General features: G+C 44.7%; 1 protein-coding gene across 1 annotated transcript in view; it reads right to left on the reverse strand.

Moving 5' to 3' along the window:
* The window catches only part of TENM4 (teneurin transmembrane protein 4), a 511,167-nt gene that overhangs the window by 103,596 nt on the left and 393,676 nt on the right, over positions 1-13,895 (reverse strand). Inside the window, exons 14-15 of the mRNA XM_004683244.2 lie at positions 10,062-10,247; positions 3,007-3,033 (exon numbers count right to left, since the gene is read on the reverse strand). Coding sequence (XP_004683301.1) covers positions 3,007-3,033; positions 10,062-10,247 — 213 coding nt within the window. The remainder of the gene's footprint in view (positions 1-3,006; positions 3,034-10,061; positions 10,248-13,895) is intronic.

Genomic DNA, 13,895 nt, shown 5'->3' on the forward strand with positions numbered 1-13,895 from the left:
ATGTCCTGTCAGTTTTAGAGTTCCAGATGGAGTTAGAACACCTGTGGGTTGAATGAGGTTTGCTCTTGTCAGGCAATTTGCTTCTGGATAATCACACCTTCATTAGCTAGTATGAGGAAGTCCCCTCCAGGGTGACTTGTTGCCTTTCTTAAAGCAAACTGCCCATCCATACCCACTATGAAGCTCATTAATTCTGCAAACTGAAAGTCATCAGTAATTCAGGGAACCCAAGTGACATTAATAATCCCCTCTGGAAGGATTCACATCAGGCAATGCTAGAGCCAAAATAATGTGAATTTAAGGTCTAGAAAAGGGCTAAGCTTCTCAAAAGAAATGGTGCCCTTTAAGTGATAAGGGGCTACTTTATCTTCAGCCTTCTGCTTAACGCCTTCTATGAAGACGCTCCCCTGAAGCCAGCATCAGCTGTGACCAAGGGCTTTCAGACTCCTTGGAGGTCTTAGTTTCATTGTTAAGTGGCAAAGGGGCTATGCAATACAACCAATGTGTCAAAATGTCCCATTATGCTTCTTTTTCTGGTCCTCTTGCATTTTTTCAACACTATTGAAACTCCCTGCCAAGATGGCCGTATCTCTTATTTAGATGACAGCACAGTCTCTTAACTGCTCTCTTTGCCTCCACTTCTCAATCCTTTATACCAGGTAGCCAGACCTATCCTTCCAAATCATAAATATCATCATCCTACTTTAAAACACTCTCAGTGGCCTTCTCCTCTGCTTTTGTTGAAGTCTTGCCTAAATTGGGGTGGGAATGTCTCCTTGCTAAGTGGCCCTAAAGTTCTCCTATCATAACACTTATCACACTCTGTTGGAGTTATTTTAGTATCTTCTTTGCTAGACTGCAGGCCATATGAGAGGAGGACCCATTCTTCCATGTGGTCGCCGAATTTCCTGGTATATTTGTTGAATGCTGTTCCTTTACTGTCTACCAGTGCAACTGGGGAGCAAAAAACAAAAGTTGGCTTGTGTTTGAACTGCAAATTATTTTCTTCTGAGAAACCCTGAACTTGCATTGTATGTCTCTGAATTTCTTTTTTTTAATGATTAGTGCCCATTATATTAGAGTGTCAGCAAGATGGGAGCTTAGCATAACTGTAGATTTTGGCAAGAAACATTTTTAGTTTTAAAGTAAGTTATGATTCATGGGCTGAATCTAGCTAAAACTCTGATGATACTTTCTGAAGTATGGCTTGAGTGAAGATATGGTTCACTTCTTGGTGAGGGTGCCAACTGGGAAGATGTGGCTAGGAAAACAAAAATTAGAAATTATGGTTCTTTCTTAGTGACACAGGTGACAGACAGTTGAGTGTTGGAAATGGGGATGAGGCCAGGAAATCCTAAATCTTGGCTTGGTCACTTACTAGAGATGGGAGCCATCACGAGCCACTCAACTTTGGTTTCCTTTTCCAAGCAAGTGAGTAAAATTGTATCTGCTCCCTTAAAATAATTCACAACACTTGCTTAAGACTCAACAATGTGAAAAAAATTTCTCATAATAGGAAAATATTTCACCAAATAGATGGCAACATTATTCAAAGTAATCCATCCTGAAGATTCCTCTGATCATGATAATGTATGAAAAGCCTATTTCTAAGAGGTTCAGAGGTACTACTCCTTCTTGCTGGCATTTAATTGCTAGGTTCTATCTGGAGTTCAAGGACAGATTGTGCAGTGAGAGTAGCCTGGCTTTTCAACACCAGACATCCATGTGATGGGCCATAGTAATGCTCTGGCTGTTTTTGGCACAGATTTCCCAGTTGAAAAGCACTTAGTCATTTATGTTTCTCCAAACCTTTTAATAAGTTTTGAAACAGTAGTTGCTATCTCTTATTAAAATCCAATTTAGCCTTTTTCTTCATAATTTCAAAAATCACTCTGTTAGCAAAGTCCTTCTCCAGATGAAGGGTGAGCATAATATGATTTAAAGGAGCACAGCTAACATTTACTAAGTATCATAACTGACCATGGGCTAGAGGCTTTACGTTTATTTCACTTAACCCTCACACCCATTCTAGGAGGTAGGTTCTGTTTCATTCTTATTTTGTAAAGACTGAAGTGAAGGGAGGTTATGCAACTTGTCCAGCATAGCTGGCTTCTGGAGTGTTGGAGATGGGATTTGAACTCAGGTGGTCTGATACTAGTGTGTGCATCTTTAACCACTGATTCTGTGTCAGGCAGCATCCTCATGCTGCTATAAAGATGAATGTGGTGTGGGACCTCTCTGGCAGCTGGCAGACTTTAGGAGTGCACCGATCTGATCATTCAGAGACACAATGGGTGGAGGAATCCTATTTGGAAACTAGGCACCACCTAATCTAGTCAATGTTCCCAATGGAAGAGAGTAGCTTTGCCTATAGAAAACACTCTTCAAAGGTAAGACTTACCAAAGTCAGGCCTTGTCTGAAAAGGAAAAAAAAAAAAAACCACATAGAGACTGTCCGTTCCCTAAAGTGAGGGGTCTGTTTCCTCCCATTTCTCCAGAGCTGGGTACAGCATCTGGGACACAGTATCAGTCCTAGTGGCTGCTCTGTGGGGGGCAGTGGGTGAGTGAACCCATAGTAGTAGAAGGTAGTCCTTAAGGTTTTTTGGCTTGCTCTGGGGTCTCTTTTCTCAGACTACCATGCTGATCCCCAGCATCTTAATTCTGATGGACCAGGGGCCAGAAAGGATGGGCAGGATGGCATGAGATGGGGCAGAAAGGGTGAGGGGGCGTTTGTGTGTATGGGGAGGGAAGGACAACAGCACAATGGTAGTACCACAAACAGACTGAGACTTCAGCAGGAAGCATGATGCTCTAGGAAGAAGGACCACCTTGTGACCAAAACCCACCCCCTGGACTGTGGATACTGGGACGAAGTTGGGATGTGGCAACATCTAAACACCATGCTGTGGGCGGTATATGCATTGTTAGATACACATTTCTTCTTTTATGCTCATACACAAACACACACACAAAGACAATAGGAAAATAGAGGAAGGAAGACCATACCTTTAACTACCCTATCCAGATAGTGCGCTTGGGAAATAAAAGACAGGACATTTAAGGTAGGATTGAGTAAGTGCAGCTTGCCTGCCACATAACCATGCCAGGTATACAGAGACAGAGGGGGAGGCCCCCCCATGTTAAGACAGACCTGCCATAGTGGTGAAAATAAAACCCACTAGAGAGGAGGGACAGCAAGCACATTCCCCAGGAAGGGCCAAGAGGAGCTTCCACTTGATCTGTGATCGATTCAGGCATTTGGAAATGTGATCATATAAATAAGAAGACACATGGAAAAGGAAAACAGGAGAAAGGGAAGTATGGGAAGCTGCAAAAGTGGCCATACTCATGATTTGTGAGCTTAAGGGAACACGAGACCTTACCCTTTGTCCAGCCAGAATGGGATCCAACTTTTTATGGGAAACAGATGGACAAGAGTAAGCTACACTATCTGGTGGAGGTGATCCCAGGAAGCCAGAATTTAGAAATCTGCTGAATTTGATCATCTCTATTATATACTAAGGTAGTGAGTTGAGTCTGTGGCCAAATATACCACTAGATTATGTTTACCATTCCTGACTTACCTACCTACACATGTACCCACTTGAATGCAAAATGCTTGGTGTTTTAAGTAAGATGCATCTGTCCTTTGTGCATCTTACAGGATGTGAGGTGTAGGGCAATGGACATCATTGTGAAAAACAAGGAAAAAAAAAAGAATGAAAATCTGACCACTTCTCAGTACTCTTTAACTCAGAAGATAGTGATGGATGCTTACTTCGGCAATGGAGGGGTTGTGTCCAAGCACTGAATAATTTGGCAATTTAAGGTTTGCTTTTGTAAAGGTGTCAAATGCGGCTCTGAAATAAACCTCATGTACACACATGAGGGAGCTTGGCTGTGTGTTTAAAGCTGGGCAGGGGTCTCCCTTCCCAGCACGAATCAGTAACACTATTTCACCAGCCACCTAAGCTGCCGTCAGAGCCCTTTTTCCAGCTCCCCAGCCTGTGCTCCCACAAAGGCAAGGCAAATGGCAATCTCCCAGAGGGTCTGAGGTTTTCTGTCAGGCTGTGCCTCATCTTCATCTCAATTTCACACATGAATCAAAAAGCCATGAGATAGGATTGGTCTGGAGTGGAATGGTGGGACCTTATCTGGAAGCTCCAGTGTTCCATAACTGTAAGAACATTCTTACTCTCCATTAAAATATATCCATTTCTCTCCTCAATTTTTTTAGATTTGACAGACACTGTTGAGGTTCAGCTATATACCTTTCCTCCCATATATATATATATATATATATATATTTTTTTTTTCCCCTCTAAAGACTTTTGGATGAGAGGCTGTGTTCCTGGTGTAGGTATCCATGTGGTCTCTTTCAAGATGAAATATATGACTGGAGGCTGCACAGCCAAGCGGAAAATTGGGAAGAAGAGATTTTACCTGGGCCTGCAAACTTCCCTTTCATTTTTACAGATGATACAGAGTTCCCGAGATAACATAATAAGAAGGGAACGTGAAGGAGAGTGACTTACTAAGCAAGAGTGAATAAACAAAGCCGTGAAATACTGAACAATTAAAAGTAGAGTCAGCCCATGTGAACAACAGTGGAGGAAGTATCTCCCACTAAAGTAAAATCTTTCTTGATTCTGGGTTCATCTGTCTCTTTCATTTCAGCTGAGTCTGTTCATCTAATATCACAGTTATCTAAAGTTCCCTAGACCTCACCTCCAAGGCTATGGCCTCAGAGGACAAAGACCACACAGGGTCACCAGGGTCTCTGGTTCAATAGGTAGTCTGCTTTCGGATCTGCAGATTTTTTTTTTTGCGTCATAATTATATGTCTATGTATTATCTCTGAAACTAGATGTAGTAGAAAGGAAGAAAGCTTAGATTTCTCTCATGGCATTGACAATTATGCTACATTAGATACCATTACTGGGATTCAGATGGCTTTCCCCTCTACAGTATCCACTCTGAAGAAGTCCTCTGAGCAGGGAAAACTGGTTGTCTCCAAGCTTAATGGTGATGTGGCTCTTGTGATGAGTCAACACCATATCCATTGGGGCTCATTCAGCCCAAGTACAGGGGCTGACTTCAAAGAGCATTTGCTTTTTCTTCTGATGCATTTCATTTTTAACATTTACATAGTAATAAACCTTCCCATTAAATATTTTTTTTAATGTCTCTGAAAATGTAGAAATGTCCGAGGCAGATTCAGGTTGCAATCAAAGTTGTGAATTCCAAGAGACAAAGTAAATATTCAAAACTTCAGTAATTCTGACTCCACAAATCAAAAGATTCCTCCCAGATATATGCTGCAACTTCAACTCACATTGTAAATAAAAAGCTGGTAACAGCTACTCAATATCAAGTCCAAGAGATACTTAGTCTACAGTGGCACCTCCTTGTCTCTGGCTTTTGAAGAGGAACATGACAACTGGGTCTTCACCATCCAGTCATAAATGTCATATGCAGACGTCCATACTGTCCTTTGCTTTCATCATTTAAAAGTCTTGGGGGACATGTGCCCTTAATAAAATAAGTTCAAAAGTCATCATTATTTTAAAGTTTCAACTTGTGCATGGTGGATTCAGGATTTCACAAAATCCCTGCATTTTTCTCCTTGGAGCTTCAGGAAGAACAGTGGCAGTCTGGTGATCTTTCAATACTGTGCAAATGTTTTCTACACTCCTTTTATATTCCTATCACTGTGGGAGGAGCTGAAGATAGTGGGGACACAAAGTTATGATACAGAGTCTGAGTTTCTGGTAAGAGGTTAGGCTGTAGAATCTGAGATAGCATTTCTATGACCTCTGACCTTGACTTGCCTGTACTAACAGAAGTTTCCAAAATGTTCTCTTAGGATAATCCCAAGAAGCCTCACAGCTTCTATCAAAGATTGTAGAGAAAATGGCAATAGGTTTTTTTTTTTTTTCCCTTATTCTTTAGGATCCGGATGTTGACCTCTAATAATTCAATCACTGGTACACGTTAGGCTAAATTAAGCAAGGGCCACTCCTGTTCATGATGCCTTGGGCGGTTATAGTCACCTGAACTTCTTTCAGATGGATGACAAATCATCAAAGGGAGGCTCTTGTTAAGATCTGGGATACATTAGGCTCTTCTGTCTTTGGGTGAAAAATCAATGAGTCCATGGTCAATGAACTCTCAAAATCCAGTAACTTTCCTCCAGTTTCCTATCTCCCCCTGTGTGAGATGGAATCTCCCAGAATCATCAAAAATTCAAGCTCTCGCTCTGATAACTTGGGGGTGGATCCCTGCTCATTTTCTCTCTCTCTCTGTCAGCATTTGTCCTGTCAGACCACAGGTCTGGTGGTGGGAGAATGCTCTGGAGCAGGGATAAGCACTGGGTTATCATACTGGCACTGCCACCTCAGGAGTGACGGTGAGGCCTGTCTGTTTACAAAAAAGAAACCCGAGAGCTACCCTTCAAAAGTGGACAAAGAACTCCAGGAGATTCTGCGGTCTTTCTTTGAAATTTCTTTCTGTTCGTGAAGTCTGGCTTTGCTCCCTCCAGTAATTGCATCATCAGAGTATTATTTTGATCTGTACTCCCAGAGGAGGGTTTTGTTTAAGATTCAAGATTTATACGATTGGACAGCTCTCCTGAAGTCTAGTAAATAATTCTGTATATCTGGCATCTTGAACAATCACAGCTTTGGGGTCAAGGTTGGAATTTTACAAATGTAATCATAAGCTGGCATTTCCCACACGTGTTTTGAGACTTTCGTAGACAAGGGGCACTGAGGAGAATGAAATAGCCGTCACAGAAGTGATGTTAGTTGTGTTTTCAAAGAAACAGGAAGAAATTAGACACCTTCTTAAATTTAACTATGATTTTCAGCTTTTGCTAATGAAATTGGAGGTCAAGTCCCAGTCTTAGGAGACCCATAAAATGCCTGCAAAAGACATCTAAAAATATGCTTTGATGATGCAAGTCGATCCATCTTACCTGTACGCCTCGACTAGGAAAAGTGGGCTCCAAAAATGCAAGTGGGAGTCTCAGTGATATGAAAGTGAGTGTGAAAAGGAAAAATCCTTTTTGTGGGATGTTTTTAGGAGTGGGTGACTCTGCTGAAGGCCAACAGATGTGTGGTTCTGTGGCAGTGCTTAGAGAATTCCATCAACTCTTGAAGCTGCCAAGTTCTGCGGCCCGTGGGGGAGAGACTGAAACCCCCCAACAGTGTGGTCTGTTCACTCTTCTGCACCAAAGATCTTTCTTGAAGAGTCAAAGAGACAGATAAGTCCTAAAATAAGGAGTTAGGATTCAAGTGAAATATTCTTGTTTTTTTGACAAAAAATACTGTCCTTAAAAAGAATACCTCTGTTAAGTTCCCCTTAACTCTGAAAATTAACCTCTCAAGAAGAAATCAAGTAGCTTCCATCTACGAAAAGGTGCATCAAAGCCTCCAAAAGGAGGTCTTTAATTCCCATCACAATGATCCGCTCTGGGGAATTTCATGGGGGGTAAAAGAGCTCTTAAGTCCATGCCCGTATCTGCTTTCTTCTTTTATGCTTGCAGTTGGGTAATCTAGTCCTTCTTTCCTGTTTAAGAGGGCAGTGGTGTGTGAATAAACAGGCTCTCCCTGCTTGAGCTTCTACTGCACTGAGGCCTCTGAATCAGTGTCCTGACCTGGCCTTTGCTTTGATGTGGGACCTAACAGCAGCCTATGAACTACCTGTACTATAGCGACCTATTGTATAATAATGGAATTTGATAACATGGGAAACTGTCACACTTGGAAGGAAGGAATGTTTCTAACTTTGCATGACAGCAGTTTTTTCTTTTTCTAAGTGAACCCACACAGGTAGAGAAGTTTCCTGGAAATGTATGAAAGTACTACTTGTTACCCTCCAAGATTTAAAAGGGATTTCTCCTTCTCATTTCTACCCTAAAAAGAAGGAGCCGCTCGTGGCTTTCCTCATTTGCACAGTGTATCCCTTTGTATCTGACAAAGTTGTGGACGTGTTCCTTCAGTTGCTTCAGAAACTAGGTGGTGGGGTTTCTCAGTGGATGCAGCTGGCCACAGGCAGAGAACCACAGCGAGCAATATACCATGCAAGCAGTAAGACAGGGATGAGGGAATGCTCACCACACAATGACAGGGAACAGAATTCAAGCCAAAGTCCTTTCATCTGAGCCACTAGGACTAGTCCATTACTTCTTTAGGGTCCTGTGACATTTTCCTGGTATTTATGACTGCCAACCTTCCTTTTGAATTGCACACATTTACCTTGATGTATTTCTTATCTGGAGAGGAAATAGAATCTGCAACCCCAAGGAGTAGTTTGCTCTTAAAGAGTGACAAGGGTGTGCAGGGGAGGAATGAGGGGATGGTTTGACTTCTTGGCACCAGAATAAAAGGGTTGTTATTTAAGCTGGGGTGACGGATGCCTATACCTGTGGCTGTGCTTGGGCAGAATTTCCCTAACCCCTTGTCATTTGACTCAGATGAAATGCTTTTATTTTATAAAGGTCTGATATTCATAGCAGTAGAGGAGCTTGGTAAGATGAGTTGAGGACTCTGTAAACCAAGGGATAAAAAACAAAATGTGCTGCCCCTGGGGCTTTTTTTTTTTTTTTTTTTTTTTTTTTATGGATGGCCCCTCTGGGCTGGTAGGCTAAAAGGTCAATCTCTCCTCAGTCATGCAGAAACTCAAAAGAACGGGTCTGGGTGACTAGGGTCACTTCTCATTAAGGGCTTCAGGGACAACTGTAAGACAGAATGACACTTGCATAAAGAAGCCACCCAGAAGCACACAGCAAGACCCTGTGGCATATTTTACTATGGAGGGGTAGGGAGTCCTACATTGGCAAAGCAGTGAGCGGCTCTCTTAAGAGTACGGACTGGACAAATGAGGTGTGGAGCTCTGAAGGCAGCTGAAATAAAAAGGTACAACCTCTGGGAAGATGGGAACCAGATGCCTCTGTAGAACATTTGGCATGTCCTGCCTACAGAACAAGCACTCGGGGAGGAGGCCCGTGCACAGGCCCAGAGAACCAACCTTCAAATCCTGTTGCTGTATCTCAAAAGTTAAGTGACCTTAAGCCTTAGGTCCCTGAAAAAAAGGGAACACACACACCCCAAAGGGGTAAAAGGCCATTAAAAGCCCTTAACATAATGCTTGGTGCATTGTAAATACCCCCAAATGAGAAGCCATTATTAAGGTTATTATTAAATGTACAATTCCACAGCTACTTATAATATGGTGCCTGTGGGGACAGGCACCACGTATGTAAGATAATTTCAGGCTATAGGACAAAGGCAATGATGTTGGAAAAAAAGAAGTAGTTCTGTTTTCTCAAAAATCCGTTTGTTCCTTGTGAGCTTTGAGGCTTATTTTCCAATTTCTACAAGATTCAAGAGGTGACTTAGAATTTGGGGTAGGAGGTAAGCGGAACCTGCCTTCTAAAACTATGTGCTCACCCTGTGATCACAGACTTTTCCTTTCAAAAAATGGAAGGGGAGGACGTTAGAACACACATGTACAAACCAGAGGAGTCACTAAAAAACTAGGCGAGTGTTCACTTTAGGATAACCAACCAAGCAAAACAGCTGGCTGTGGTTAAAATCAACAAAACCAGCAGGAACGGCAGAAAGAAAGGGATCCAGGCCTCTTTGGGAACTCTGGCCTAGGAGGCAGTGGGGGTGATAGCTCTGAGCTGGCCTGTGCCGCACTCCACGTGCGTTAGTATCCCTGAGGACGGTGAGGCATGGAGGCACTGGGGCCTGCCCACCGCTGTGGTACAGTCACCTTCCTCACTCTGGAACCCAGTTCCTAAACTCAGAGCCACTTGGTCTGGGCGGGACTGAAGGGCGACCCTGCTGCCAGGCTAGGGGATCGAGAGGTGCAGATGGGGGCGGGAAGGTTGAGATGCTCGAGAGTGTGCTTCAGTCCCACTGACTGCAAGGAAGTGCCAGTCATAGTGTTGCCAGATGAAAGGACTTTCTGCCCACTCCCCACATGCAGTGGGGCCCAGGCTGGGTCCTGGGCGCCCGCGGATGAAGGAGCATGCAGCCCTGGGCCCGCCATACCGATGGTGCAGTGCTCGCCATTCCAGCCGGGGCTGCACTCGCACTTGCCGTCGCGGCAGGTCCCGTGCTCTGCGCAGCGCGGGTGGCACGCCCTCTGGTCACAGGCTGCCCCCATCCAGCCGTCCTCGCAGCGGCAGGCGCCCCCCACGCAGACGCCATGGCCACCACAGTCGGCAGCACAGATCTCTGTGGGGAGGAGGGAGGCCAGGGTAAGGCGGGGCGGGGGAGGGGGAGAGAGAAAAGACAAGTATTGAGCCAGTTATTGTTGGGAACGGGGTCACACTTGGCTACCTGCTTAGGCTTCTGAGGGCCACCGGATTCCTGAGGCTTGGGAGGCTAATCCCCAGGGACAATGACTGTGGGTGAGGACAATGCCCTGGGCAGAAGCCCATCAGGAGTCCCAGCGGTGCCCTGTGGAAAGAGCCTGGATTCAAGGGTTCTGTTGTTTGCTTTTCCCTGTTGCCAGCCTGTCGCCGCTTTTGTGCTTGCCGCTTCCAAAGGGGACAGGCCTTCGGAACAGATGTGAGGAAAGTCAGATTTAATTAAAAACTGGTTATGTGTGAAAACAAAGTGAGGATGAGTCCCCCGTCGCCAAGCGAAGTGCTTGTGGTCTGGCTGGGTAGGTGAGGGGTTGCGGGCTTGCATATCCTTCCCGCCTTGCTCTAACTGAGGTGGGGTGCAAGGGGGGCTGGACCCCAGCTTCCCTGAGTGTGTGCTCTGGGTAGCTCTCTGTGCCTTTGCTGGGTGTATGTTCTGGGCTCCTGCTCACTGCTTCATCGCCCCAATGCCAAGCGCCATTTAAATGGCCTTTCTGATCCAAAGTAAACAGTTGGGGGACCACTTCACAGCCACTTCAGAGTGGAGTTGTCCAGCCCTTTACAAAGGCCTGTCTGTGAGATGGTGCAAAACATACACGGCCTGATTCACAGGCCTCTCGGGCTCAGGGCCAGCACGGGCTTCATGCTCACACAGGCAGAGACTGTGAAGGTTCAAAATCCAAGTGCATTTCAGGAAATGGGTTGAGTGGCCATGCCCACCAGTGCTTTCTGCCAGAGCTATGATGGTGACTCTCATTTGTTTCTGTGTGCCACATGGCCCAACAGTCTTCATATGAAAATCTTAGCACCTTCAATTTCTTTCCAACTAGATGAACTGGCACTGTGTCAAGATGCTTTTGCCTGTTCCTCTCTTCCAAGCTGTACCTCTGGTTTAGAAGCTACGAAGAGTCCAGCTACTTTTGGAAAAGGAAAGAAAACTAAATTGGATCTCGGAGACTGAGACCTTCCATACCATTCTGGTAGACAATGGCTAAAATGATTGAGAAATAAAGGCAACCCCTATTTATGGCATGGTTTCCATGCCAGGCACCTTGGCACACACACTATCTCAAAGGGAGCTACTGCACACAGGAACCTGTTGGATTTCTCAGCTGCCCAGGGGAGAGGGGGGCCACCGTCATGGGTAGAGAGAACCCTTACCTAGAACCAGGAGACCTGAGTTCTGTGGCAAGTTGAGGAGCTTCTGAGTTGTGTGACTCTGGGCAGTTTCCTTGACTTAGCTGATCTGTTGAGTCTGGCAAAAATGATGCCAGCTGACAGGGCTCATTAGGCACTCAGAGAAGCAGATGATAGAAAAGGGCATGACAAAGATCATTATTAGCTCAAGACCGTTTCTAAGAACAGTAAGTTTAAGATGAGGAGCCAAGAAGCTGGTTTGTGAGATCCCTGTGTTCCCAGCCACTAAAGGCTGTGTGACCTTGGGAAGGTCACTTCTCCTCTTTGTATGTCCATGTCTAGCTACTGCAGTGAACCTGGTAGAATCTAAGGTCCCACCCAGTTCTATGACTATGGAATCTTCCCAGTATGCATCCCCCCAAGTCACACATATGATCTACCCCTGAGGCTCCACTCAAGCGTTCCTCCTCCTCTGAGAAGTCTCTTAGATTCACCACGTAGTTATCTTTCCATGTTACACCCTGGGGTGGTGTTCTGCTTCTGCCTGTGTCTCACTTTCAAAGGGGGCAACCTAAGGTTGGGTGGAATCCCTCTCATCACCGCTAAGTCTGGTACCTAGCACAGATCTAGCACAGAGCAAACCTTTCTGGGATTTGGATTTGCTGGATAAAGGGTGAACCTCTGTGTTCCTGGGGCTACCGATGCCTGAGAATTTGAAACAAAGCCTATCTACCCTGCTGTTGGGCTTCATGTCAGTAAAGGTGACCTGTCTGCATATGTCCAGTTGGCTGCTCTTATGAAAATTTCCCAAGTCAGGTGGGGCCATGGGGCCAAGTATCCATGCACCAGCACATGCTTCAAGCATATCTCTTTCTTGCTCACATATGCAACGTCTTGGCTTTTGCTCATGACAAAGAATGACTTTTCCAGGCCCCAGGTCTCCCTAAATTGTCTCTGAAATTTCCATCCCTTCTGTCCTGTAAAGGTCATGACCCCTGGGGACTGGAGGCCAGGCCTTTGCTCAAGGCTGATTCCCCAACTTGGGCCCCCTCTATCCAGTTTACCCTCCAGTCTTGAAGGAAAGATTAGCTTACTAGTTGTTTGGGTATCCTCAGCACTTTTTCTAGGTGATCATTTATGGTGTGAAAGTGAACAATAAACAGTATTTCTATCCTTACTGTGTGCCAGAGACTGTACTGGGTGCTAGCAATATAGCCAGTAAGACATAATCACGGCTCTCTAGGAGATCAGAGGCCAGACAAAACACAAACTGATGCTGACATTCCAAGACTTCCCAAATTATCTACAGCTATTATTTCTAGATACTTCTGCATATGTGCAATGAGTGATACTAAAAACAAACAAACAAAAAAACCAAAAACAAACCAAAAAAACCCCCCCAAAACACCCTCATGAATCTTAGGACCAGTTAGATTTGGGACCTAACGTTGGCTCTGTTATTTATTGGCTGGGTAAGCTACAAGCAGAAAGCTGGGAAATTCATTGAAACTCACTTTCTATTTTTGCAAAAATGGGGAAAACAATTTCCACCTCTCCTATCTCACAGGGTTGGTATAAGATCAAATGAGTTCTTGTGTAGGAAAGCCCTTTTTGGCTTAATAACTAAAACTCCTATCAGGTTTTACCATTAACAAAGCATTCTTCACCTACAATTTTTCATTTAACTCTCACAGCAGTGCTCTTAGAACATGTGACTAGTACTTTCTTAGAGGTAAGGCTACTGAGCCTCAGAGAGCATAAAGGAACTCTCCAAACTGCTCAAGTCATTTGTGCCTCTCCTTGTTTTCGACAATCTGCAAGACAGGCAGATAAGAAACTGGGTCTCAGAACAGGCAAGGAGGCAGTCTCTTTTTACTTGAGGGAGCCTCCTGGTCCTTCCAGCAGACCTTCCCCCTATCTGGCCCAGTTGCTCATCCCTTGTTACATCCAAGTCTGAGCCTGGATAAACAGAAAATGAAACGAGATCCTCTATGCAGTGTTTCCCACAAACTTGGCCTCACTTTTCTCATCTGGCGACTATGGCGCCGTCCATCTAAACTCCCACTTCCTTGCCAAGTTAAAGCAGACATGCTCTTCTGCTACAAAGCTGAAGATGCCTGGTAACTAGGCACCCTTTCCCCAGATCTTTCCAAGCTAGGATGTGAGTTCTTACAGATCTTAATGGAAGGGGCCTGTACAGGGTGACCTTGATGTTTATGGGGTGCTGAGGGTAACACAGCCTGCCAGTGTTCAGGCTCTCCTCTGCAGATGATCTCCTGCTTGAGTGGGAGAGACCCAAGACTCATGGGAGCAGAAACCTGAGATGCTACTTTCTCACTGGCATCAAGTTGTGGGCCCTATTGTTTTATATATATATATA

Source organism: Condylura cristata, unplaced genomic scaffold (assembly GCF_000260355.1).
Source record: "Condylura cristata isolate star-nosed mole 26May11 unplaced genomic scaffold, ConCri1.0 scaffold00015, whole genome shotgun sequence".
Lineage (NCBI taxonomy): Eukaryota > Metazoa > Chordata > Mammalia > Eulipotyphla > Talpidae > Condylura > Condylura cristata.